The sequence below is a fragment of the Hemitrygon akajei genome, chromosome 3, assembly GCF_048418815.1.
Source record: "Hemitrygon akajei chromosome 3, sHemAka1.3, whole genome shotgun sequence".
Classification (NCBI taxonomy): Eukaryota; Metazoa; Chordata; class Chondrichthyes; order Myliobatiformes; family Dasyatidae; genus Hemitrygon; species Hemitrygon akajei.
In genome coordinates, this window is record NC_133126.1 from 60789418 (window position 1) to 60817268 (window position 27851).

At 42.6% G+C, this 27851-nt stretch overlaps 2 protein-coding genes across 3 annotated transcripts in view; one reads left to right on the forward strand and one right to left on the reverse strand.

The window, feature by feature from the left end:
- Positions 1-10370, forward strand: part of gemin2 (gem (nuclear organelle) associated protein 2) — a 45902-nt gene extending 35532 nt beyond the window's left edge. For both annotated transcript variants that reach the window (XM_073039958.1, XM_073039957.1), the window contains exons 10-11: positions 5523-5581; positions 10065-10370. In XM_073039958.1, the coding sequence (XP_072896059.1) occupies positions 5523-5581; positions 10065-10101 (96 nt within the window). In that variant the 3' untranslated portion in view covers positions 10102-10370. The remainder of the gene's footprint in view (positions 1-5522; positions 5582-10064) is intronic.
- Positions 10371-12489: 2119 nt separating this feature from the next.
- trappc6b (trafficking protein particle complex subunit 6B) overlaps positions 12490-27851 on the reverse strand; it is a 32627-nt gene continuing 17265 nt past the window's right edge. The window contains exons 4-6 of the mRNA XM_073039959.1: positions 23711-23794; positions 20504-20597; positions 12490-15239 (exon numbers count right to left, since the gene is read on the reverse strand). Coding sequence (XP_072896060.1) covers positions 15208-15239; positions 20504-20597; positions 23711-23794 — 210 coding nt within the window. The 3' untranslated portion in view covers positions 12490-15207. The remainder of the gene's footprint in view (positions 15240-20503; positions 20598-23710; positions 23795-27851) is intronic.

Sequence of the window (27851 nt, forward strand, 5' to 3'; positions counted from 1 at the left end):
AGCAATACACCCCCCAATGTCCACAGTCTGGGTCGGTCTCTGTTTGGGAGGTCTGCCTCTGCGCCGTGGTGCCTGTATCTCGACCGGCTGCGCCAAGTCCACATGGGCCGGTTTGAGTCGGTCCACTGTGAAAACCTCCTCTCTCCCCCCAATGTCCAGCACGAATGTGGACCCGTTGTTTCTGATCACCGTAAACGGCCCCTCGTAGGGCCGTTGTAGCGGTGTCCGGTGTCCGCCCCGTCTTACAAAAACAAACTTACAGTTCTGCAGATCTTTGGGTATGCAAGTCGGGTTCTGCCCATGCTGTGAAGTGGGTATGGGGGCCAGGTTACCGACCCTCTCACGTAATGTGTCCAGGACTGCTGCGGGTTCTTCCTCTTACCCCCTTGGGGCTGGTATGAACTCTCCTGAGACGACCAGGGGTGCGCTGTACACCAACTCGGCTGACGAAGTGTGCAGATCCTCTTTGGGCTCCGTGAGGATTCCAAGCAGGACCCAGGGAAGCTTTTCCATCCAGTTAGGCCCTTTGAGGCGGGCCATGAGAGCCAACTTCAGGTGACGGTGGAAACACTCCACCAGTCCGTTCGACTGTGGATGGTAGGCAGTTGTGTGGTGCAGCTGCGTCCCCAAAAGTCTGGCCATAGCTGACCACAGGCTGGGGGTGAACTGGGCACCTCTGTCGGAGGTAATGTGGGCCGGTACACCAAAGCGAGATACCCAGGTTGCAATCAGTGCTCGGGCGCAGGATTTGGAGGTGGTGTCGGTGAGCGGGACTGCCTCTGGCCATCTTGTGAACCGCTCCACGATAGTCAGGAGGTGCCGCACTCCTCGCGACACTGGCAGGGGGCCCACTATATCCACATGAATGTGGTCGAAACGCCGGCAGGTGGGGTGGAACTGCTGCGGCAGAGCTTTGGTGTGCCGCTGCACCTTGGCTGTTTGGCAGTGCATGCAAGTTTTGGCCCATTCACTGACCTGCTTGCGGAGTCCGTGCCAAACGAACCTGTTGGCTACCATCCGGACAGTTGACCTGATGGAGGGGTGCGCTAAGTTGTGAATGGAGTTGAAAACGCGCCGCCGCCAGGCTGCCGGGACGACGGGGTGGGGTTGGCTGGTGGTTACGTCACAGAGTAGAGTCCTCTCACCTGGGCCTACGGGACATCCTGGAGCCGCAAACCAGAGACTGCAGTTCTGTAACTAGGGATCTCCTCATCTGCCTGCTGCGCCTCTGCCAGTGCTTCATAGTCTACCCCCGGGACAGGGCTTGGATGGTGGGTCTGGAGAGAGCGTCCGCCACGACATTGAGATTTCCCGAGACATGCCGGACATCCGTCGTGTATTCGGAGATGTAGGACAGATGTCGCTGCTGGTGGGACGACCAGGGGTCGGACGCTTTCATGAACGCAAAGGTAAGCGGTTTGTGGTCCGTGAACGCGGTGAAGAGCCTACCTTCTAAGAAGTACCTGAAATGCCAGATTGCCAGGTATAGCGCCAACAGTTGCTGGTCGAAAGCACTGTATTTGAGCTCGGGTGGTCGTAGGTGTTTGCTGAAGAATGCCAGGGATTGCCAGCGACCCGCGATGAGTTGTTCCAGCACTCCACCGACTGCCGTGTTGGATGCGTCCACTGTGAGGGTGGTAGGGACATCCGTTCTGGGGTGCACTAGCATTGCGGCGTTTGCTAAGGCTTCTTTGGTTTCAACGAAAGCAACTGCGGACTGTTTGTCCCAGGTAATGTCCTTGCCCTTACCCGACATCAGGGCGAACAGGGGGCGCATGATTCGGGCTGCTGAGGGGAGGAAGCGAATTCCTGCAGGCGTTTGATTGTGTTGGGTTGGGGGAAGTGGCGGACCTTGGCGGGCAGAGGGGTTGCCCCGTCTTTAGTAATCCTGTGGCCCAAGAAGTCGATGGTGTCGGCTGGCATTTGGCCGGGTTGATTGTTAGGCCGTATTCACTCAGTCGGGCGTAGAGTTGACAGAGGTGGGACAGATGCTCCTAACGACTACTGATGGCTATGAGGATGTTGTCCAAATAAATGAAAGTGAAGTCCAGATCACGTCCCACCGCGTCCATCAACCGCTGGAACGTCTGTGCGGCATTCTTTAGACTGAATGGCATGCAGAGGAACTTGAAAAGGCCAAACAGGGTGATGAGTGCCATTTTGGGGACGTCGTCTGGATGTATCGGGATTTGATGGTATCCCCGGACGAGGTCTACCATGGAGAAGATCCGTGCGCTGTGCAGGTTTGCTGCAAAGTCCTGAATGTGCGGCACAGGGTAGTGGTCCAGTGTTGTAGCCTCGTTCAGCCTGCGGTAGTCGCCGCATGGTCTCCAGCCCCCTGTTGCTCTGGGCACCATGTGCAGGGGGGAGGCCCATGGGCTGTCGGACTGCCGTATGATCCCCAATTCATCCATCCTCTTGAACTCCTCCTTCGCCAGTCGGAGCTTGTCCGGGGAAGCCTTCGAGCACGGGCGTGGAGGGGTGGTCCCTGGGTCGGGATGTGGTGCTGTACTCCGTGTCTGGGCATGGCTGCCGTGAACTGTGGTGCTGGAACCAATGGGAAATCCGCCAGGACTCTGGTGAAGTCGTTGTCGGACAGCGTGATGGAGTCGAGGTGTGGGGCCGGCAACTGGGCTTCACCCAGGGAGAATGTTTGAAAGGTCTCGGCGTGGACCAGTCTCTTCCTTGGCAGGTCGACCATTAGGCTGTGAGCTCGCAAAAAATCCACTCCCAGGAGCGGTTGGGCTACGGCGGCCAGTGTGAAGTCCCACGTGAACCGGCTGGAGCCAAACTGTAGCTGCACCGTACGGGTGCCGTAGGTCCTTACTGTGCTGCCGTTCGCGGCCCTCAGGGTGGGACTCGGTTCTCTGTTGCGGGTGTCGTAACTCGTCGGAGGTAAGACGCTGATCTCGGCTCCGGTGTCGACCAAAAAGCGGCGTCCCAACTGCTTGTCCCAGACATACAGGAGGCTATCCCGCTGGCCAGCCACCGTAGCCATCAGCAGCGGCTGGCCCTGGTGTTTCCCGGGAACTTGCATGGCAGGCTACAGCGGCAGGCTTCTGCGCCCCACCGCTGGTGGTAGAAGCACCATTGTTCGTTGGTCTCCTCACTCCGGCCTCCGGGGTTAGCGGGCTCTGTGGCCGGGCCTGGTCTGGTCTGCTGCTGGGAGCGTGGCCTGGTGATCTGTGCGACGGATGCCCCACTCTCCTTCTTGGCGTTCCACAGCAAGTCCGCCCGGGCCGCCACCTTCCGGGGGTCACTGAAATCCGCGTCGGACAACGGCAGGCGTATGTCCTCGGGCAGCTGCTCTAGGAACACCTGCTCAAACATGAGGCAGGGCTTGTGTCCTCCAGCCAGGGCCAGCATCTCGTTCATCAAAGCCGATGGTGGTCTGTCTCCCAAACCATCCAGGTGCAGTAAGCGGGCAGCTCGCTCGCGCCGTGAGAGTCCAAAAGTCCTTATGAGCAAGGCTTTGAATTCTGTGTATTTGCCGTCCGCTGGGGGTGACTGTATGAACTCCTCAACCTGGGCGGCTGTCTCCTGGTTGAGGGAGCTCACCACATAGTAGTAACGTGTGGAATCCACTGTTATCTGTTGAATGTGGAATTGGGCTTCTGCTTGCTGGAACCTAGGTGAGGTCACAGCATCCAGAAGCTTGGCAGTTTTAATGAAACTGCATGAACAGATGCAGCGTCATTCATCTCTGGTCCAAATATAGTTTGGGCCGTCGGGGTCACCAATTGTAGCGGAGTGCTACACACAGCGCTGAAATAACGACACGCAGTCAGTGAGTTGCAGTTGCAAAAGAGATTTATTCAAACTTCATGGCCTCGCTTTAAAGCCTTCCTGTTCCCGCCCTCCCCGGGCGGGAATACTATAGGGGGCGCATATTCACAGTCCCGTCCCACGCGCGGGCTTTTCCCCTTGCTGGTGAAGAAGGCCTGGTGCCCTCTTTGGGACCGGCCTCAATACCGGCGCACGCCCTTTTGTGAGCTGGTTCGAGTACGCTGGGAAGTGGTTCGCCACAAAACTACCGAATTAGAAAATAAGTAAATTAAACAAATCTAATTCATCTGTGTACACCAGGAAAGGAAATCTGCCATACCTACCCCATCAGGCCTGTATGTAATTCCAGTTCCATGTATGTGGTTGACCCTTAACTTCTCAGTTCAAGGCAGTTAGTAATGGACAATAAAGCCAGCATTGCCAGTGTTGTTCAGATCACACGAATAGACAAATTCCTTATGCAGTTACAATATAGTGATACTCCTTGGAAGCACAGGATGAATACTCAAAGGTATTTAAAAGGTTTACTAATTTTATTGAACTTTTTCTGGAACTAAATGATGAGAATCATATTCCCACCATTTGCTACAATAGTGACATGAGCAGGCAGATACTAAGATTAGTGATTAGACCATATAATTATTTGTTTGTTCCACTCTTCAGTTAAATTATGGTTGATCCGTATATTGATTTCATTTACCAGTCTTGGTTCTTAACCTAATAGCTTTATATATTGCTTTATCAAGAATAGCCAAAAGGTGCACTTGACTGGATTAAGGAAAGTTGTTTGTGAATTGAAAAACTTCTCCACTCTGCCTCGGAAGTAGAACTACCGCCACCAAGCTCTAAGGTTCAATCCCAATGCCCGTGTGGAGTTTTGGTAATTGGGCAGCACGCTAGAGTAGCGGTTAACATAATGCTATTATGTTCAATTCCTCTGCTGTCTTCAAGGCCCATGTGGGTTTCCTCTGGGTTCTCTGTTTTCCAGCCACATTCCAAAGACATATGGGTTAGTAGGTTAATTGGTCATATGGGTATAATTGGGCATCATGTGCTCATTGGAACGGAAGGGCCTGTAACTGTGATGTATCTCTAAATAATCAATCAGTCCATTAAATAGAGGAATGTTGGTGAACCTCTGGAATCTGCATTTTCATAATTTTTGTTTCAGTGACGATAGTATGCTTTTCGTAAGTAGTTTATATTTCTTTACAAATCCACTTTGTCTATCAGGAACCTTAATCTTTTGTGTGAAATAATTATAAAATGGGTTTATTCAGTGGCTTTCATTGTGATATCAGCAAGTTACCTAGAGTATGGTTAAAGTAAAAAAAAAGTGTGCAAAATGGTAATCAAATCTGTTTGATATTTTTAAACCAATGGAAGGGATAGGGCTGGAGCTGTATACTTTCACTTTGAGGTGTGGAGAGTGAATAGAAAAGCTGGATATGTTTACCCCACCAAGGTTTTCTAAGCCACTCTCTTTGCCCATGAAGACTATCTCCAGTATATGCAGTAAGTGTTTCAACTTACTGTAGCTATCTATTGGTACTTAAGTGTCCCTAAGTTGTTTCTTTATTTAAAACATTCCTGCTTTATACTGACATTTTAAATTTTTTCATGGAAGGGTTGAATACCTGCATCACACCAATATTTAAATTGTATGTTGCAAATGAACAAATATCAACTCCCTAAGAGTTTCCAAAAATAACTATTTTTCCCTTTTTTTCTTCTAGGAAAATCCAGAAGATGGAGAATTGTCAGCATTAAATTTACTCATTTGTTTAGTTGCCAGGTATTCCACAACTTTTCTTGGTCTCTGCATGCTTATGGGTATTCTTTAACTTCTTAACTGAGGGAATTCATCGCTCAAATAAAGATATAGTAGCAACACCTAATAATTTGATTATTCTGGTATTCATATTTTTTCTGCTATGTGTATTTATAATTGCACACTACAATCATAACATCAGGAATTGTAATGAAATGTATTTAATTAATCAAATAGCAGAGACTTAAGTCACATCAGACCGTTTATATATATACACACACACATCAATTTATAAATTGGTTTATTATTACCACATGTACTGAGGTACAGTGAAAACTTCATATGTAAGTATTGGCAATAGAATAGCTAATTTGTTTAATATAACTAAAAGCAGAAATACCCTATCACAATGCAACACTTTTTAATATAACTAATCTACAGTTATAACTATTTTTGGAACATCAGCTTTTCATAATGAGCACATGTATAACCCCACTTGGAGTGTCTGAATAATATAACACAAGCTTTCGGGGGAAAACATAGGGAAATCTGGCAGTTCAAGTTCAGTTTATTGTCATTCAACAGTACACATGTACAATATACTGCCAAGTGAAACAATATTCCTCCAGACCAAGCGGCACAACACAATTTATATAACTCACACAGATAACACAAAGTAATATTACCACTACTAAGTTAACAAATAATAAGATGCATTTACAACACAAATTTAAAAGTAAACAGTATAACACTACTGGCACTTCATACATGATGAAACCTGGGTGGTAGCAGGGAGTTCAGTAGTCTTGGCCTGGAGGAAGAAGCCATTTACCAACTTAACAGTTCTTGTCCTAATACTATGGTACCTCCTGCCTGATGGGGGGGTAGGGGTCAAAGAGATTATTGGACAGATGGGAGGGGTCAATGCTAAGGGCCCCGCATATGCACTGCTCCTATAAATATCTCTAATGGGTGGAAGAGAGCCCCCGATGATCACTTCAGCAGTCTTCACAATTCTTTGTAGTGTCTTGCGGTCAGATGCCTTGCAATTCCCCTACCAGATGGTGTTGCGCGGTTGGTCAGGACAGTCTTAATGGTGCTCCTGTAAAAATTGGTTAGATGGGTGGGGAGGGGCGCTCACCTCAATCTCCACAGGAAATGGAGACATGCTTTGCTTTTTGGATCAAAAAGATGGTGTTAAGAGACCAGGTGAGATAATCTACATAATATTCAATGAATGGGGCCATTTATCTTTTCCTGTATCCTGACTATTTGTTCCAGAGATCATAACACTAATCATTGATTCATGCACATGGGGCTTTTTCTGAAGGAGCTAGCTAAAATGTACAAATTTGGAGTATGTGAAAATGACTAACTTAAGACAGATCAAAGATTCAATGAAATTGTTTAAATTTAACCCAAATACAGTGTAAAATTGTTTCCTATTAAATTTGACATTTTAATTTCAATATAGATGATATAATCCATAATAGTTTTCATACTTCAATAATATCAGCAAAAATAGTTTTATTTCTTTAATTGTGAAGCAAACCAGAACATTTTGATCTTCTACTTTGATAAGAGTGTTTACATATTTGTGTCTATGTATAAGAATAGATTTATTCATTGTCCTCTGATAGATTTAATTTCCTATTCACATCAATATTAAACGGGCATGCCTCTTTCTGAAATAAGGAAGATTAGGAGGGCAGGAATATTTAGAGACTTCTCACTATTATAGGATAGAGGGATCTGTCTTCATACATGAAACTCAGTAGCCATTTAAATACATGTGATCGGAAAGGTAAATGGAATGATGCCTTTTCTTGCAAGAAAGACGAATTGAATTGACTTTATTTCTTACATCCTTCACATACGTGAGGAGTAAAAATCTTTATGTTGCGTCTCCATCTAAATGTGCAATTTATAGTAATAAATAGTATGTACAACAGGACAGACAATATAGCATAGAAATACAATTGTATCAGCGTGAATTAATCAGTCTGATGGCCTGGTAGAAGAAGCTGTCCCCAGAGCCTTTTGGTCCTGGCTTTTGTGCTGCGGTACCGTTTTCCAGATGGTAGCAGCTGGAACAGTTTGTGGATGGGGGTGACTTGGGTCCCCAATGATCCTTTGGGCCCTTTTGAAGTGCCTGTCCCTGTAAATGACCTGAATAGTGGGAAGTTCACATCTACAGCTGCACTGGGCTGTTCTCAACTCTCTGCAGAGTCCTGCAATTGAGGGAAGTACAGTTCCTATACCACACAGTGATGCAGCCAATCAGGATGCTCTCAATTGCATCCCTGTAGAAAGTCCTTAGGATTTGGGGATTCATGCCGTCTTCAACTGTCTGAGGTGAAAGCGGCACTGTTGTGCCTTTTTCACCACACAGCTGGTATGTACAGACCACGTGAGATCCTCAGTGATGTGTATGCCCGTTCTCCCTCTCAACCCCAGATCCACTGATGTCAGTAAGTCCACAAACACCTCCTTTGTTTTTACGACATTGAGGAAGAGGTTTTCTTGACACCACTGTGTCAGGGTGATGACTTCTTCTCTGTAGGCTGCCTTGTTATTATGAATATATTAGATGGAATATAAAAGAAAAACAGCTTTGTTACAGCTGTACAGAGTACAAGTGAAACCATACCTAGAACACCATGTGAAATTTCCGTCTCATTTAAGAAAGGGTACACATAGGTTAGAAGCAATTCAGAGAAGTTTGACGGGGCTCATTTCTGGGATGAAGAGGTTGTGTTGTGAGAAAAGACTGAGCAGATTGGGTATAAACTGAAAAGAGTTCTGAAAATAGGAGGTAATCTATTGAAGTATATAAAATTTTAAAGTGACTTTGCCTTTTGTAGGAGACTGCTTAGAAGAGGGTATTGTTTTAAAATAAAAGGCATTTGTATTGTTGGTGAATTTGGATGACATGCATTTTGCCTCTGACTAACCAATTAATATAGGCTGTAAATCATTGAGTTTCCACCACTGATCCCTGTGGTGCTGCACTAATTGCCATGTACTAATTAATTGTTTTGTCTAAATGCTTGCCACTGCTTTCTTACTAACGAAATGCCTCACTGGCCTATAGTTTCGTTCTCAATATGGGGCACCACATACCATTTTTCCAATCAACTGTCACCCTTCCAGAATAGAGGGAATTTTGGAACATCACAAATTACGTATCTACTAATTCAGCATCTACTTTAAGACAACATACGGAAAATGCTAGAGGAACTCACCAGGCCAGGCAGCATCAATGGAAAAGAGTACAGTCGACATTTCAGGCAGAGACCCTTTAGCAAGACTTTAAGACTATAGGATACAGTAGTCCAGCAGTGCTGCTGGTTTATCCATTACTTATTCCTCTTTTTCTCAAATAGTTTTCTATTCTGTTACTGTATTGGATGTTTTATAGTATGAAGACGAACACAAAGTTTTTGATCAGTCTTTTTCATTTTCTTGCTTATCATTAATCATGGTGAATTTTCTAATTACTATTAATAATTTTCTCAACCTCTCTGGAACCAACATTTACTTCAGCAACTTTCTTCAAATATATATTTGTTGAGAATTGTGAAAACCCATATTACATGTTTGCTTATCTACCATCTTACCTTTAATCATTTTAGCAGTCCACTTTTGCCAGCTCATACTTTTATAACTTCCTTTGAGTTGAGACGCTGATGTCAGGCCCAACATTTGCACTCTCAAACTGAATATAAATTTTATCATGTTATGATAATACTCAAGATTGTTTTTACTGTGAGATCATTAATTAATCTTGTATTATGATGCAGGATGTCAAAAATAGTTCATTCTTTAGTTTGGATCCAGTACGTATACTATACGTAGTCCCAAAAATACTGTTCACTCATTGCCAAGGCTACTTTTGTCAGTTTGATTGCTGTCCTTTCATATTATTTCCTACTATAATGCTATATACTGTATATTTTTCACATTTCCATAGAATTCCTCCTAAACAATCACTACCTATATAACTAATCACTATATAACCTTTATTCTTGCACCACACTCTTCTCCTAATTCAGTTTTGAAAACTAACCCCTGTGCTCTTCACCTAGTTTTGAGGAAGTGTCTCTGATCCAAAATATTGACTGGTTTTTCTTTCCACAGATATTGCTTAACTGGCTGAATTCTTCCAGCATTTTCTATATTTTTGTTTCCTATTTACACTATCACCTTGTCCTAATTTTTCCCTCACCTGAATCCTCCCCTACAAATACCTCAATTTTTAGTTATTCTGAAACGTAAACAGAAAATAGTGACAATACTCAGCAGGTCAGATAACATCTATTGGGGGTAGAAAAACAGAGTTAATGTTACAGGTAATTGATCTTTGTTTTACATTGGTTCACTCTTGCAAATGGTGCATTGTAGAAAAGAATCCAATCAGATCACGACAAGGATTTTTTTTGGTGTTTTTGACTATAAAAAGGCATCTCACAATGTACAATTTCTTATTTAACTTTCTATTTTTCAGGTATTTTGAACAGTGTGATCTTGCAGATAAGGACTGATGTTAATGGGAGTCGAATGAAAATTCAGTCCATAATTTTCGACTATATTATGGTGACATATTTCTATCTCATTTGAATTTAGATCCTTCCCTGTTTTGTTGACACAATGTTGTATGTTATGTCCAATCACGAACAAGATGCTGGAAATCCAAGCAACACATTTTGTGTGTGTTGCATGTTATGTAGTCTTATATAAAATTCACATGATAAAATAAATGAGAATCAAAATTAATTCTCAAATGTTATAAATAAATAATTTGACATGGTTAGTTATGTTATTGACTGAAAGTTCTTGCAGATTAATTCAAAATTCAATCATTTGAAACTGTGACCAAAGAATTAGTGGCATTGCAATAATTAGTTTTCTGAAGAATTATCTTAATTTTGACTTAACCGTATATGGATACAGATAAAATGACCTTTGCTTTTAGCCAAAAACTCTCTCATGGACAGAATCAGAGGAAACACATATTGATAATTTAAAGTTGTATCTTGAAGCTAGTCAATTTTCTTTCGAACATTTTCTTTAAGTTTGAATATTTATTCAAGTTACTCTGGGAACACCTGATCAAATTCCAGTATTAAAATGATACTATGGTTGTATGGGATTTAACAGCACAAAATAGCATCAGTGGTTAAACCAGATTCACTAAGTATCCATGAAATTCTAATTAGCTTGATTAACAAATCAAATACACCACACATATTCCAGCAACGAAGTGCTCATTTTAAGGGAACCTCCATGTGATCAGAAATTATATTTTATGTTTTTTTATATAATTTTCTCATCTGTAGTAGAACAAACATGTTACAAATACAGTGTAGCAACATAGGTTGGTGCTTGTCAGAAATTTTATGCAATACCAGCTTAATATTTAATGAAGTTGTTTTATTTTGTTTCTAATTGCCATATGTTTAGCAAAATCTAAGATTCCTAATGCTTCCTTAAACAGCAGCAACATTCTGTAATAAATGGCACAGCAGCATAGCAGTTAATGCAGTGCTTTACTCCGTCAGCTGTAAGATCAAGCTTCAGTTCCTGCTACTGGCTGTAAGGAGTTTATACAGTTTCACTGGGTTCCCCCCCCCCCCCCCACATTCTAAATATGTACAATTAGGGTTAGTAAATAGTGGGCATGTCATGTTAGCACTAGAAATGTGGCACAAATTGACATTTCACTGTATGTTTCGATGTGGATGTGACAAATAAAGCTAATCTTTATATTTATAAGACTAATGACAAGCATTGTTATGTGGTGCAAGTATCTGATTTATTATACCTTGATCTGTTTGAGTTGTCTATTATGAAAAATAGTTTTTGAATATTTTACACTTTCCACATAAAATTAGGATTGTTCCTAATTTCTAATTGCAACAATGTCTGCTAAATATAGCAGCTAAAAGTTCAATCCATGTATGAAAGTTTGAATGTAACATTTCTTGGACATTTTGAACACATCAGATTCTTCAAAATGGAAGACTGATTCCATTGAAAAATTGACTATTTCAAACAAAGGCACAATGACCTGAATAGTTTCCTCCTCTGCGACTTCTCTTTTTATTCCTCAAGTACTCAGCATTGGCAGTGCTGGAATTGAAATTTACAAAAGCACCATGTCAAATATGTTATGGAAACATGATTAGAGTTTGATTTCATACATCAAAGGTGACACTAAAACCAATGAGAAACTGGCTAATTCAAATGCCAGATTTATTTTGGTCAGTACAACGGTTATATACTAAACACCACATAAGAGGAAGCAGCGAGGCCCAGAGGAACAGTGCCAAAGGAACACCTGGGTTTAGGTCAACGTACGTACTTGTTTAACTGACACTGGGTTTTTACCTGCACATGCTGAATAACTGAGCGTTCACTGTAATAAGTTGGTAATTTGGGGAAACTGCAAGTAGTTTATTTTTGAGCAACAGTTGATACTTCAGAAAGAGGAAACAAATCTTAGATGAAGAATTGCAGATTCATTCTCATTTTGGTGGTGGGATCTTTTCTGGTATTAAATGTCACATCACTACCAGAAAAATGGGACAGCTATCTGTGATTTGATCCAAAATCTTGTCTTTAAAATTAGTTGTCAAAGTCGAGTGACATTTTTGACAAGATCTTATTCTCGAATACATTCCGTGTCCACGTTTATTTTGAAAGCTATGTATGTAAGCCAGAGAAGTGCATATATGTCTAGGAGAATGAAGATTTGATTAATGCTGGGGTTAGGAAGGTATTATTTATTTGCTAACAATAATTTTAATTCAGGCAATACTTAATCAGCCTTGAAAACTAACCTCATAATACTGTACATCTTTCTAACCATGTAGTCCATTCTGTTATCTCCTTTAATGCAGTTTTTTTAAATAAATATGATTACAATGAAACATTTTTAGGGTATTTTATTCAAACTTTTATTTTGAAACAAGTTTGTTGCAGTATGCTTCCTGACCCATGTACCTAAACATATCCTGTTTTCAATTTATTTTCCAAAACAAAGCTCTAAAACATGCATCCAGTATGTGTGAAGTTAAATGTGGTTCAGGGAAGTACAATCCAACAGTCAGAATAGAATTCTGTAATAGAATACAAATCCTCCTTCCAAAAACATATTTGCATCAGATGAACAGAACTAAAGTACAAATAACTTGGATGCTGGAAAACAATACTTTCATTAAACCAATGCAAGACATGTCAGAATCTATTATGGAATTTAGTAGAAGTTGTCTTGAATTTTTTGTTGGCCATTCTGAACACTGTGTTCATGATAGTGAGGTCATACTCTTCACATTTGCTGAGAAGCAGAAGGCTGTTCATCTTCCCGACTCCGTGTCTGCCGAGCGCTCCACTCCACTGATCATGGTCTTGGCTGACTCGGGCATTAAAATCTCCCAGCCAGATCAGCTTATCACTGGCCGGCACTGAGCACAGGATGGAGTCAAGGTCGGCGTAAAACTGCTCTATGGTTTCAGTAGGGCTGGTCAGGGTGGGGGCATAGGCACTAATAATATCTGCATGTCGATTTTGGCTGAGGGGCAGACGTAGCTTCATCAATCTTTCGCTGATGCCAACAGGCAGGTCGGGGAGTAGAAGTTGGTAGATTATATACAATTGAACTCAGCACTGAAGGTAGAAAGTTTTAATCAAACCTGTACTGTATATGAAATATTTGCTGGTCATATGTAATAAATTATATACATTGGAAAATTTGTGTGGAATTCTCATATGTAATGGGCAGAAAGAAAAATAAAATTGTTTAACATTTAGAATTTAAATTTTGAACTGAATTTAACGGAAACAAGCTAATTAACAGTGATTACCCGATTAGCAGAGTATACTTAAAACACCAAAGAGGTACAAAATTAAATAATAGAAGTAATTATATTTGTTAAAAATCAGACTATAACTACAGACTTGAATGGAAAACTACAGAGGGAGAAAGGTTTGTTTTGCCTTGAGTATAAGATTGTAGAAATTTGAGGCAATATTACCTATTTTTATTTTTTTAGTTATCTGTATGTACATATGGTCCAAGGCACAGGAGAGCAGATTGTATGTCCAAACTAGGTGCATTAGATGGCCTGTATTCAACACATCTTCATTCTCCATCTCATTTTATTATTGAGTAAATGGGACACTGACAACATCACAAGGACAACACGAATCATGACTGGTAGCACTGTTTTCACCTGAAGTAGGTTGAAGCTATTCACATGGAGTTTTAACCAGTAAATGAGATGGAGGAGGAAAATTGAGAAAGTTGATGCAATTAGGTGCAAATATAACAAAATAGAAGCTTGGGAGTAATATCATCATGTTAGATACTGCAGATAAAGTGAAAGCTTGATGTAAAATAATTTAAATGAGTAAAAACAATACAGCAGACAGACAAGGTAGAATGTGAGACCTAAATAATGGTTCCTTAGCCAAACAGCAAGAAGAAATTTTGTAAATTTGGGTTGACAGTACAGAGTCGGTGTTAAAAAAGAGGGTGGAATCATTCCAAAATGAAGATATAAATGCATATCGAGCAGCACCGACTCAGCAGCATAGAGATCTAAGAAAGGATTTATAACTGTAGAGCGGAGTTAGTACAAGCATTTAGCTAACAGTATATTAACTTTTAAAATGCATGAATTGACTGACCGGAAGGGATAATGGGCAGGTATTCTGGATTCAAAACTTGGTTAGTCAATTATTAAAAGAGATAGAACATAGTCATGTATGTGGAATTAGGTCACAGATCAGCAAAGATTTTATTGCGTGGCTGAACACCCAAATAACATTCATATTCAGATATTCTAATGCAAGTCTATGGAACAAATAATTATTCTTTCCTCCCTCTGCCCACTTTTTAGATCTTAATTCTTTATGAAATAATTTATTCAGGTCAATATTAATCATCTCCCCAACATTCACAGTCAAGTTAAATACCTTATTTCTGTGAATACAAGTCCCTAGGGAAAATACAGTAACACTGGCATAGGCAATAAATTTTAGTTTGACAATTTTTACAAGGAAATATCAAACCCCATATAGTCCTCTCTGTGCACAACTCACAAAGGTAATCTCTTACCAACATCATTTTTGCACTCATCTTGCAGGGAAATGTATGAAAACCATTCCACTTTTTCAATACCCAAATTGTAACAAATGCACAGATAGTAAATCAGCGTACTTGGTCACAAAATAGAAAATACTATGAAAATAAGAAACAAGTATATTTAAATAATCAGAGACCTTCTAAAACACTAGCAGAACACACTTGTTTCCAACATTTTGTCTTGAATTTCAGCACATATAGATCATAACTGGAGTTTAAATGAAACAACATTCCTTTTTCAGTTTGAATACTGAAGAACTTCACTTCATCCATAATAATACTTACAATATGTGACCAAGACTCAAATTCCATTATTCTAATTTGAAGTGGATTTTTATTCCAGTAATGCCAGTTAGCATTACTATAATAAGTTTATTATAAAAGTCTCTTTTAATGCCTAAACATACATGTAAACAACATCACAATGCCATTTTACAGAATAACACTTAGATATTGTAAATAATGTTTTACCAACAATAGCAGCACCTTTGACAATAACTTCCTATATCTTTTGTATCATTACTTGGAATTTGCCTGAAAAAGTAAGATAACTTTAAGTTAGACCAAACTGTAGTTTCTATCTGCTCCCACCCGCACCACCAACAAAATTACTCATTAGCTTTCATAAGAGATAAATAATTGCAAATCAGTTAGGCAGCTGCAAAATCAATGGTGCAGTTTCATCCCTCAATACTGCAATCCAAGATTTTTCTCCCCCACACAGTGAGTGGAGGGTCACTGCTGAGGTGGTGGTAGAGGCAGATATGTTAAGGACATTTAAGAAACTCTTAGATAAGCACATGAACGAAAGAAAACTAGAGGGCTATGTGGGAGGGAAGTAAGTAATCTTAAAGTAGATTAAAAGATGAACACAACATCATGAGCCAAAGGGCCTGCACTGTTCTATAATTTATGTCAAATTCAAAACAGACATTTTTACCTCTGTCAATCCGTGGCCTCCTCTACTGCCATGATGAGGTGAAACTTAGACTGGAGGAGCAACACCTCATAATCCATCTGGGTGGCAGCATGAAACATAAATTTCTCCAACCTGGTAATTTCTCCAGCCCCTGCCCCCTACTTTTCCATTAGAACCACAGAACATTACAGCACAGAAACAGGCCTTTTGGCCCTTCTTGGCTGTGCCGAACCATTTTTCTGCCTAGTCCCCCTGCACCTGGACCATATCCCTCTATACACCTCTCATCCATGTACCTGTCCAAGATTTTTTTAAATGTTAAAAGTGAGCCCGCATTTACCACTTCATCTGGCAGCTCATTCCACATTCCCACCACTCTCTGTGCAAAGAAGCCCCCCGCTCAATGTTCCCTTTAAACTTTTCACCCTTAACCCTTGTCCTCTTTTTTTCTCCCATAGCCTCAGTGGAAAAAGCCTGCTTGCATTCACTCTATCTATACCCTTCATAATTTTATATACCTCTAACAAATCTCCCCTCATTCTTCTACGCTCCAGGGAAAAAAGTCCTAACCTATTCAACCTTTCTCGGTAACTCAGTTTCTCAAGTCCCAGCAACATCCTTGTAACCCTTCTCTGCACTCTTTCAACCTTATTAATATCCTTCCTGTAATTTGGTGACCAAAACCAAAACTGCACACAATACTCAAAATTCGGCCTCACCATAACATTCCAACACTTATACTCAATACTTTGATTTATAAAGGCCAATGTACCAAAAGCTCTCTTTACTACCCTATCTACCTGTGTCGCCACTTTTAGGGAATTCTGTATCTGTATTCCCAGATCCCTCTGTTCTACTGCACTCCTCAGTGCCCTACCATTTACCTTGTATGTTTCTACCTTGATTTGTCCTTCCAAAGTGCAATACCTCACACTTGTCTGTATTAAACTCCATCTGCCATTTTTCAGCCCATTTTTCCAGCTGGTCCAAATCCCTCTGCAAGCTTTGAAAACCTCACTGTCCATTACACCTCCAATCTTTGTATCATCAGCAAATTTGCTGATCCAATTTGCCACATTATCATCCAGATCATTGATACAGATGACAAATAACAATGGATCCAGCACGGATCCCTGTGGCACACCACTAGTTACAGGCCTCCACTCAGAGAAGCAATCCTCCACTACCACTCTTTGGCTTCTCCCATTGAGCCAATGTCTAAACCAATTTACTACCTCACCATGTATACCTAGCGACTGAATCTTCCTAACTAATCTCCCATGCAGGACCTTGTCAAAGGCCTTACTGAAGTCTATGTAGACAACATTAACCTTCATCCACTTTCCTGGTAACCTCCTCGAAAAACTCTAATAGATTTTTGTTAAACTTGACCTACCATGCACAAAGCCATGTTAACTCTCCCGAGTAAGTCCCTGTCTATCCAGATACTTATAGATCCTATCTCTTAGTACTCCTTCCAATAATTTAACTACTACCGATGTAAAACTTAGCAGCCTATAATTTCCCAGATTACCTTTACAGCCTTTTTTAAACAACGGAACATGAGCTATCTGCCAATCCTCCGGCACCTCACCTGTAGATACCAACATTTTAAATATATCTGCCAGGGCCCCTGCAATTTCAACACTAGTCTCCTTAAAGGTCTGAGAGAATACCCTGTCAGGTCCTGGGGATTTATCTACTCTGATTTGCCTCAAGATAGCAAGCACCTCCTCCTCTTCAATCTGTATAGGTTCCATGACTTCACTATCTATTTGCCTTATTTCCATTGACTCCATGCTAGTTTCCTTAGATGCAAAAAACCCAATTAAGATCTCCCCCATTTTGTTTGTTTCCATAAATAGCTGACCACCCTGATCTTCAAGAGGACCAATTTTATCTCTTACTATCCTTTTGCTCTTAATATACCTGCAGAAGCTCTTTGGATTATCCTTCACCTTGACTGCCAAAGCAACCTCATGTTTTCTTTTAGCCCTCCTGATTTCTTTCTTAAGTATTTTTTTACACTTTTTATACTCCTCAAGCACCTTATTTGCTCCGTTTCCTATACATGTCATAAATCTCTCTCTTCTTCTTTATCAGAGTTCCAATATCTCTTGAGAACCAAGGTTCCTTATTCTTATTCACTTTGCCTTTAATCCTGACAGGAACATACAAACTCTGCACTCTCAAAATCTCTCCTTTAAAGGCCTCCCACTTACCAATCACATCCTTGCCAGAGAACAACCTATCCCAATCAACACTTTTTAGATCCTTCCTCATTTCTTCAAATTTGGTCTTTTTCCAGTTTAGAACCTCAACCCGAGGACCAGATCTATCTTTATCCATGATGAAGTTGAAAATAATGGTGCTATGATCACTGGAACCGAAGTGTTCCCCTACACACACTTCCACCACCTGTCCTAACTCGTTTCCTAATAGGTGATCTAATATTGCATCCTCTCTAGTTGGTATCTCTATATGTTGATTTAGAAAACTTTCCTGAACACATTTTACAAACTTTAACTTGTCTAGACCTGTAACAGTATGGGAGTCCCAATCAAAATGTGGAAAATTAAAATCCCCCCCCCCCACTATCACAACTTCATGTTTCCTAGTTATCCATCTCTCTGCAGATTCGCTCCTCCAATTTTCGCTGACTATTGGGTAATCTATAATACAACCCCATTAATGTGGTCATACCTTTCCTGTTACTCAGGTCCACTCATATGGCCTCGGTAGACAAGCCCTCTAATCTGTCCTGCCTGAGCACTGCTGTAACATTTTCCCTGACGAGCAATGACACCCACCCCCCCCCCACCCCCACCCTTCATCCCTCTGCCTCTATCACGTCTGAAACATTGGAACCCTGGAACATTAAGCTGCCAGTCCTGCCCCTCCTGTAGCCAAGTTTCACTAATGACTATAATGTTGTAATTCCATTTGTTAATCCACACCCTCAGTTCATCAGCCTTCCCCACAATACTCCTTGCATTGAAATAGACGCACCTCAGAAGATTATTACCACCACACACAACCCTTCTGTTTGTGACTTTACATGAACTTTTAACATCAGTTATTTTCACCTCCACTCCACTATCTGCTCTGGCACTCTGGTTGCCATCCCCCTGCAAATCTAGTTTAAACCCTCCCTGATAGCATTAACAAGCCTCCCTGCAAGGATATTGTTCCCCTTGTAGTTCAGGTGTAACCCATCTCTCTTGTACAGGTCCCACCTGCCCCAGAAGAGGTCCCAATGATCCTGAAATCTGAAACCCTGCCCCATACAGCAGTTCCTCAGCCATGTGGTCATCCGCCAGAGCATCCTATTCTTACCCTCACTGGCACGTGGCACAGGTAGCAATCCTGAGATTACCATCCTCGAGGTCCTGCTTTTTAACTTCCTACCAAGTTCTCTATACTCGATCTTCAGGACCTCCTCACTCTTTCTTCCAACATCATTGGTACCAATGTATACCATGACATCTGGCTACTCACCCTCTCATTTCAGAATGCTGTGCACGCGATCAGAGACATTCCTGACCCTGGCACCCGGGAGGCAACAAACCATCTGGGAGTCTCTTACATGACCACAGAACCTCCTGTCTGTACCTCTAACTATTGAGTCCCCTATCACTACCGCTCTCCTCTTCTTCCACCCTCCCTTCTGCACTGCAGAACCAGACTCAGTGTCAGAAATCCGGTTGCCGCAGTTTGTCCCAGTTAAGTCATTCCCCACCCCCCCCCCCCACCAACAGTATCCAAATCGGTATACTTGTTGATGAGGGGAATGGCCACAGGGGAACCCAGCTCTGCCTGCCCTTTCCCCTTCCCTCGCCTGACAGTAACCCAATTACCTGTGCACTGCCCCTTTGGCGTAACTACCTCCCTGAAACTACTATCTATAAACTCCCCATTCTCCTGAATGATCTGGAGGTCATCCAGCTCCTGCTCCATTTCCCTAATGCGGTTTGTTAGGAGCTGCAGCTGGATGCACTTCTTGCAGGTGTCGTTGTCAGGGAGACCTCCCCGGTCTCCCTGACTTCCCGTATCCTGCAGGAGGAGCATTCCAACATCCTGCTTGGCATTCTCTCTACTCTAAACAAACAAAACAAAAACTTACCGGAACCTACCCTCGCCTCTGCCTGTTCACGCCGAAGCCTGTTGAGTCAAAGCCGTCCCACTCTGCTCTCTCACACTCCGCTGCCCACTGTATGTGGTAGTCATTTATTTAAACCTTTGGCACTCTACGTCACGCACCTGCGCAGTCTAGCCTCTTTTCCCTGAGCAGTGTAAAAAAAAATGACTTCTCTCCGAGATTCTGGCACTGCTCTTACCCTTTCTCCTCGCCTTCCTGTCACCGCCCACTGCTGCCCCTCCTCCTTCCCTTTCTCTCCTCTCCTCTATCAGATTCCTTTTCCTTCAACCCTTTACCTTTTCCACCAGTCACCTTCCAGCGTGTACTCCTTCCCATGCCCCCCCAGTCCTGCTGAAGGGTCAACTGAAGCCCAAAATGGCAACTGTTTATTCTTTTTCCATAGATGCCGAATGACCTGCTGAATTCCTCAAGATGTCATTTCTTACTCTGAATTTCTAGCATTTACAGAATCTCTTGTGTAAACTCACTAAACTCACTTTTACTGCTAAATAGGTGTGAATGTTGATTCTGTTGACTTAAATACTAGAAGTCATTATAATCTACAGTTGATACACTGTCACATAAGTCTTGCAAACCAAAAAGAGCAATCAAGGTTTATCTACAAGCAGCTTGCCACAGAACCTTGTAACATGGGAATTACAAAAAATACTTAAATTGTACAATTATTGAGTGTTGTACTTTCAGTAGCTACCAAAACAATTAAGGCAACACACAACTTACATGCTGGCATTGTAGTAACTTCTACTGTCACAATACTTTTAATTCCCAAGTTCGATAAGGCACCTCGAACCAACCCACAAGTAAATGCCAAGTACTGAAATTGAAAAAGATTTTATTAATCTCTGCCATATTCCAAGAGAACTTAAACCTATAATTAGTAGGTACACCTTAGACTTCAAATTCAGATCCGAGTTCTGCAAGACAGCACAAATCAAAGACAATTATGAAAGCAACAAATTGTAAATGAGATTAAAAATATAGACTGCAAACCAAATACCCAGAGAAGGAAGTTCAGATCATTTTTAAATCAGCTTGCCTAGTAGCCTGAGAAGTTGAGGTCAGTCATCATCATATTAAATGGTGGGGCAGGATCGAAGTGCCTAATTGCCTACTTCTGCTCCTATATTCTTGTGTTCATCTGGTCAGAGAACACTGATCAAAGCCCACATTGAAAGTGAAGTTCATCATTTTGGCAAGCAATACTTTAGTAGAGAGAACTGTGTTGTTAAAGATACCATCCTTCACATAATCAAAGCTGAGCTTGCATGTTCCAAGAGATCATGTTTTCATAATTCATTACAAGACGAGGACCATTTGGCTGATTCCGTTTATGCCAAGCTTCCAGAGCTTTCCAATCAGCCCTCTTCTACTTCTTTAACTATCCTCTCACATGCCCACCATACATGTACATTAAGGGCCACTTTCAGCAGCTAATTAACTCACTATTGGGATACAGGAGGAAACCACAACACCTGAGAAATCCACAATCACAGAACAGAATATGCAGCCACTACACACACGCTGGAGATCAGGATCATAGAAGCAGCAACAATTGCTCATCCCCTGTCTTACCCACACTGTCAATTCCATTCTTTGCTTATATAAAAGAATGGAAATTGTGCTTCTTTCCCTGCTCACTGGACAGTTGGCACTATCTCATCATTTGCCTAATTTGCTGCATGCAAAATAGTGATTTTCCAATCCATCAGCAAAGTGGCTTAATTCCAACAAAACCACCACAGTAAAATATCACGATAATAGAACATATACCATTTTCTTCAATGGATTATTTTTAAGCATATTAGCAAATCAGTTTAAGGTTGTTTTGTCCTGCCTTTATATGCTCTAGGGGGCGCCACGGTCACGTAGCAGCACACATTATTACAGCTTGGGGGATCGGAGTTCAGACTGCAATTCCTTCGCCGTCTGTAAGGAATTTGTACATCCTCCCTGGGGAGTGCATGGATATTTATGGATGCTCTGATTTCCTCCCACAGTCCAAAGATGTACCAGTTAGGAGGATAGTGCTCATTGTAAATAGTCCCATGATTAGGCCAGGGTTAAATCAGGGGTTTCTGGGTGGTGGGGCTCAATTTTGAGTTGTTTCCCAATAAATAAACATCCTGGAGTCAGACAAACTGGTCCTTCTGGACAACCTCAAATGCTAGACTCTGAATAGTCATGTGAGATTGGCAAAGAAAAAACAGAACACAAACTCCAAAAGGGAGTTTAACAAAATCCTGACAGAGTCCATGAAACACAGGCTTGTTACGCCTAATTATAATCAGCCCCTATCAATTAGTTTCTTTTCCCTCCTCCACTACCCTGTCAGACCATCACTGCCACTGTCCTCTCAGTGGATCCCCTCCTCCTACTTATTCCCATCTGCCCACTCCACCTTCCATGTTTGGTTTCATGCTCTATTTTCCTTTCCTATTACATTCCATCATCCAGAACACTTTCCTGCTCCTACCTATCACCTATGTTGCTATTGACACCCCACCCTCTATCAACTGTCAATCAGCCCCTTCATCTTGATTCATCATTTGCCAGCTCTTGCGCCAACCCTTCCCCTCACTGCTTTCCACTGGCCATCTTTCCTCTACTCTTTCAGTCCAAATGAAGGGTCTTGACCCAAGACACTGGCTGTCTATTTCCTTCTACACACGCTGTCTAATCTTCCAAGTTCCTCCAACTGTTTGTTTTTGCTCCAGATTCCATCATCTGCAGTCTCCTACATCTCCTAAGAAAATTTCTGAATGCACTGATTTGGAATTTGTGCTAATCTAGTGGTCCAATACTAGAAAGAAAGAAATTAATTATACAGGTTAAAAATGTTTGAGTTAGATGTACAGTTGAAAACTAAACATAGGTCACCATTATTTCATAGCATGCCTGTTTTAAAATCAAATAGATAATTCTTAACATCAATATTTTTGTCAAAGACAGCTTCCATCACTGACAAACTATTTACAAAAAAGATTAGTTAAATTTTACATAGATTAAATATCCATATGGTTCAGCATTCAATATTCTTCAGTGAAGCACTATTGGAAAAACAGACTACAGAAAGAGACCATCACACTTAACTGTTTCTATTCCTCTATTTAATAATCTTGGTTATCAGGTGTACTTTCAGATGGAGAAATATAATATTAAAATAACAGTTCCATTACAATTTATATTACTTTGTATTTTGGGAACTGTAAAGATTTCTGCACGGAACAGTTTATTTACTTAAGTGAAAATTTTAGACTTAAATTGGGAAGCATTAATAGGATTATTACTTGGCAAAACCAGAGCCAGGTGAAGCACGGGAAGGGTAGTTTCTATATAGGCCAAGGATAAATAGGAATACACATCTGGGCCTCTCCAACCTGTGGTTCACCTCTCTCACATCAGGAATTCCATCCCATTAAACTCAGCATACAAAGAAGTGTATCAAGTTCCCCAATTCCTGCCCAGTTGTAATGACCATATAGTAACATAGCAGTTACTCTCTCCAACACACCCTATCAGACAGGAAGTCATACTGTCTTTTCTCTATCGTAATTTGTAATTGGTCCCAATTAATTACCACAGCTTTGCATGTTACTCCAATTCAAATATTGATCTTTTCACCATGAAAAGGATCCTTACCCTTAATTACCATCTTACACAAATATTCCATGTTCTAATCACTGCATAAAAAGTTGGTAAATATACTTCGATGACAGTGTTAAACCAGCCAACATTTGTCACCAACTCCTAAATCAAAAAGTACTTCTTCTATTCACAATTTTAAATACCTCTCAGATTTAAACTTCTCCACTGCCCCAATAAGTAATTAAATTGCAGATCTTTGCAGATCATAAACTTGTAAGTCTGTAGACTTACAAAGTCTGTAAAAAAAAAGATTTACATAGTTAAGATAACACCAAGATATACCTTGGGTGCATGTTCTAGATACTGCTTCCCTGCAGACAGCTGAGTCAAGAGCCGGAACTTGTTGTCTTGAAGCACATAAATACCCTGTAAAATTAATTAAAAATGCAACTGTTCAAAATATTAATAGCGTTAATTGATTTGCATATTTCAATGTTATTTTCCCATCATCCCATTATCCAGGGCTTAGCATTAAATTATCTTGACTCTAAAGCACCACAATAAGTGCTGAATTGCCATTAATGGTAACATATTGAATTGGACCATTTCTGTCTCTTCAGATAATTTCTAAATTCCTTGACATTGTTCTAAAAAAGTGGGAAACATTCTATCGACAATCTCTTTGAATACCAGAATCAAAATTAATTGGTCAGTTACCTTCAGGTCAAATTGAGCTTGATTCAGCCCACTGTTCAGACTCAGCCAGCGTGGTCCGTCACCTGCTTATATACAGCTCGGCGAGATGCAGAGGACCAGCTAAACAGCCAGCGTGGTCCGTCACCTGCTTATATACAGCTCAGCGAGATGCAGAGGACCAGCTAAACAGCCAGCGTGGTCCGTCACCTGCTTATATACAGCTCAGCGAGATGCAGAGGACCAGCTAAACAGCCAGAATGATCCGTCACCTGCTTATATACAGCTCGGCGAGATGCAGAGGACCAGCTAAACAGCCAGAATGATCCGTCACCTGCTTATATACAGCTCGGCGAGATGCAGAGGACCAGCTAAACAGCCAGCGTGGTCCGTCACCTGCTTATATACAGCTCGGCGAGATGCAGAGGACCAGCTAAACAGCCAGAATGATCCGTCACCTGCTTATATACAGCTCGGCGAGATGCAGAGGACCAGCTAAACAGCCAGCGTGGTCCGTCACCTGCTTATATACAGCTCGGCGAGATGCAGAGGACCAGCTAAACAGCCAGAATGATCCGTCACCTGCTTATATACAGCTCGGCGAGATGCAGAGGACCAGCTAAACAGCCAGCGTGGTCCGTCACCTGCTTATATACAGCTCGGCGAGATGCAGAGGACCAGCTAAACAGCCAGAATGATCCGTCACCTGCTTATATACAGCTCGGCGAGATGCAGAGGACCAGCTAAACAGCCAGAATGATCCGTCACCTGCTTATATACAGCTCGGCGAGATGCAGAGGACCAGCTAAACAGCCAGAATGATCCGTCACCTGCTTATATACAGCTCGGCGAGATGCAGAGGACCAGCTAAACAGCCAGAATGATCCGTCACCTGCTTATATACAGCTCGGCGAGATGCAGAGGACCAGCTAAACAGCCAGAATGATCCGTCACCTGCTTATATACAGCTCGGCGAGATGCAGAGGACCAGCTAAACAGCCAGAATGATCCGTCACCTGCTTATATACAGCTCAGCGAGATGCAGAGGACCAGCTAAACAGCCAGCGTGGTCCGTCACCTGCTTATATACAGCTCGGCAAGATGCAGAGGACCAGCTAAACAGCCAGCGTGGTCCGTCACCTGCTTATATACAGCTCGGCGAGATGCAGAGGACCAGCTAAACAGCCAGCGTGGTCCGTCACCTGCTTATATACAGCTCGGCAAGATGCAGAGGACCAGCTAAACAGCCAGAATGATCCGTCACCTGCTTATATACAGCTCGGCGAGATGCAGAGGACCAGCTAAACAGCCAGCGTGGTCCGTCACCTGCTTATATACAGCTCGGCAAGATGCAGAGGACCAGCTAAACAGCCAGCGTGGTCCGTCACCTGCTTATATACAGCTCGGCGAGATGCAGAGGACCAGCTAAACAGCCAGCGTGGTCCGTCACCTGCTTATATACAGCTCGGCGAGATGCAGAGGACCAGCTAAACAGCCAGCGTGGTCCGTCACCTGCTTATATACAGCTCGGCGAGATGCAGAGGACCAGCTAAACAGCCAGCGTGGTCCGTCACCTGCTTATATACAGCTCGGCGAGATGCAGAGGACCAGCTAAACAGCCAGCGTGGTCCGTCACCTGCTTATATACAGCTCGGCGAGATGCAGAGGACCAGCTAAACAGCCAGCGTGGTCCGTCACCTGCTTATATACAGCTCGGCGAGATGCAGAGGACCAGCTAAACAGCCAGAATGATCCGTCACCTGCTTATATACAGCTCGGCGAGATGCAGAGGACCAGCTAAACAGCCAGAATGATCCGTCACCTGCTTATATACAGCTCGGCGAGATGCAGAGGACCAGCTAAACAGCCAGAATGATCCGTCACCTGCTTATATACAGCTCGGCGAGATGCAGAGGACCAGCTAAACAGCCAGAATGATCCGTCACCTGCTTATATACAGCTCGGCGAGATGCAGAGGACCAGCTAAACAGCCAGCGTGGTCCGTCACCTGCTTATATACAGTTCGGCGAGATGCAGAGGACCAGCTAAACAGCCAGTGTGGTCCGTCACCTGCTTATATACAGTTCGGCGAGATGCAGAGGACCAGCTAAACAGCCAGCGTGGTCCGTCACCTGCTTATATACAGCTCGGCGAGATGCAGAGGACCAGCTAAACAGCCAGAATGATCCGTCACCTGCTTATATACAGCTCGGCGAGATGCAGAGGACCAGCTAAACAGCCAGCGTGGTCCGTCACCTGCTTATATACAGTTCGGCGAGATGCAGAGGACCAGCTAAACAGCCAGCGTGGTCCGTCACCTGCTTATATACAGTTCGGCGAGATGCAGAGGACCAGCTAAACAGCCAGAATGATCCGTCACCTGCTTATATACAGCTCAGCGAGATGCAGAGGACCAGCTAAACAGCCAGAATGATCCGTCACCTGCTTATATACAGCTCAGCGAGATGCAGAGGACCAGCTAAACAGCCAGAATGATCCGTCACCTGCTTATATACAGCTCGGCGAGATGCAGAGGACCAGCTAAACAGCCAGAATGATCCGTCACCTGCTTATATACAGCTCGGCGAGATGCAGAGGACCAGCTAAACAGCCAGAATGATCCGTCACCTGCTTATATACAGCTCGGCGAGATGCAGAGGACCAGCTAAACAGCCAGCGTGGTCCGTCACCTGCTTATATACAGCTCGGCAAGATGCAGAGGACCAGCTAAACAGCCAGCGTGGTCCGTCACCTGCTTATATACAGCTCGGCGAGATGCAGAGGACCAGCTAAACAGACCCACTTTGCCCAAAATGCACTCTACAAAACAGAGCAAGCATACCTCAGGAAGTCAGAGTCAGAAAAAGGCACAGAACAGAAACAGGACATTCTGCCCATTAAGTCTGTGCCGACCATCAACCATCCATTTCCATCAACCGCATTATACTCTCCACACATTACCCCCCACTGAGTCTCCTCTAACCTACACTTTTGAGGGGCAATTTATAGTGGGCTGATTAACCCGCCGACCTCACACATTGTTGGGATATGGGAGGGAACTGGAACTCCAAGGGGAAACCTGCACAGGCACAGGCAGAATGCACACACTCTGCACAGTTTGTGAACAAGGCTGAGACTGAATTTCAATCCCTCGCTTTGAAACAGCAGCTTAAGTCCCTGATATTCAGAGACATTTAGAAAATATCAGAATTCCTTCAACAATCAAAGTAAATAAAGTTCAATGAAAACATGTTAATAGGCCAAAAACTAATTTTAAAAAGCAACATAAAACTGCTTCACTTACATTTTCCCTGCCTAAACTCCAAACTTGGTATCTCCATTCAAATGATGGCCCCTCACCAGGTCTGACCAGTGTAAGATCAGAGAACTGAATTCCCAGTGTAATGCTGGAAAGTCCCAGCCAATAGCTATGCCATTGAATTCTATGAAGAGAACAACAATGGAACAATGTGCTGACTTCCATCACTCAATAATCCAGGCTTATAGCAGGATCACTCAAGTGCAGAATTGAGAACACAGAATTTAGTTACCTGAAATTAAAATCTTGAAACTAATTAGTTACCTGAAAGCTGCTGACTGCCAGCTGTTCAGTTTGGAACTGCCAGGCAAAGCCAGCACAATATGGTCCATTGTTAATGCAACATCACCATGCAAGTTTTGAGCATTTATGTCACCAAACTGACAATATTGGTAACATAATGCTCACTACACCTCAAAGTAACTCACTGAAGCAGAAGCGATGTGAAAAGTGTTAAGGTGCCATTTAAAT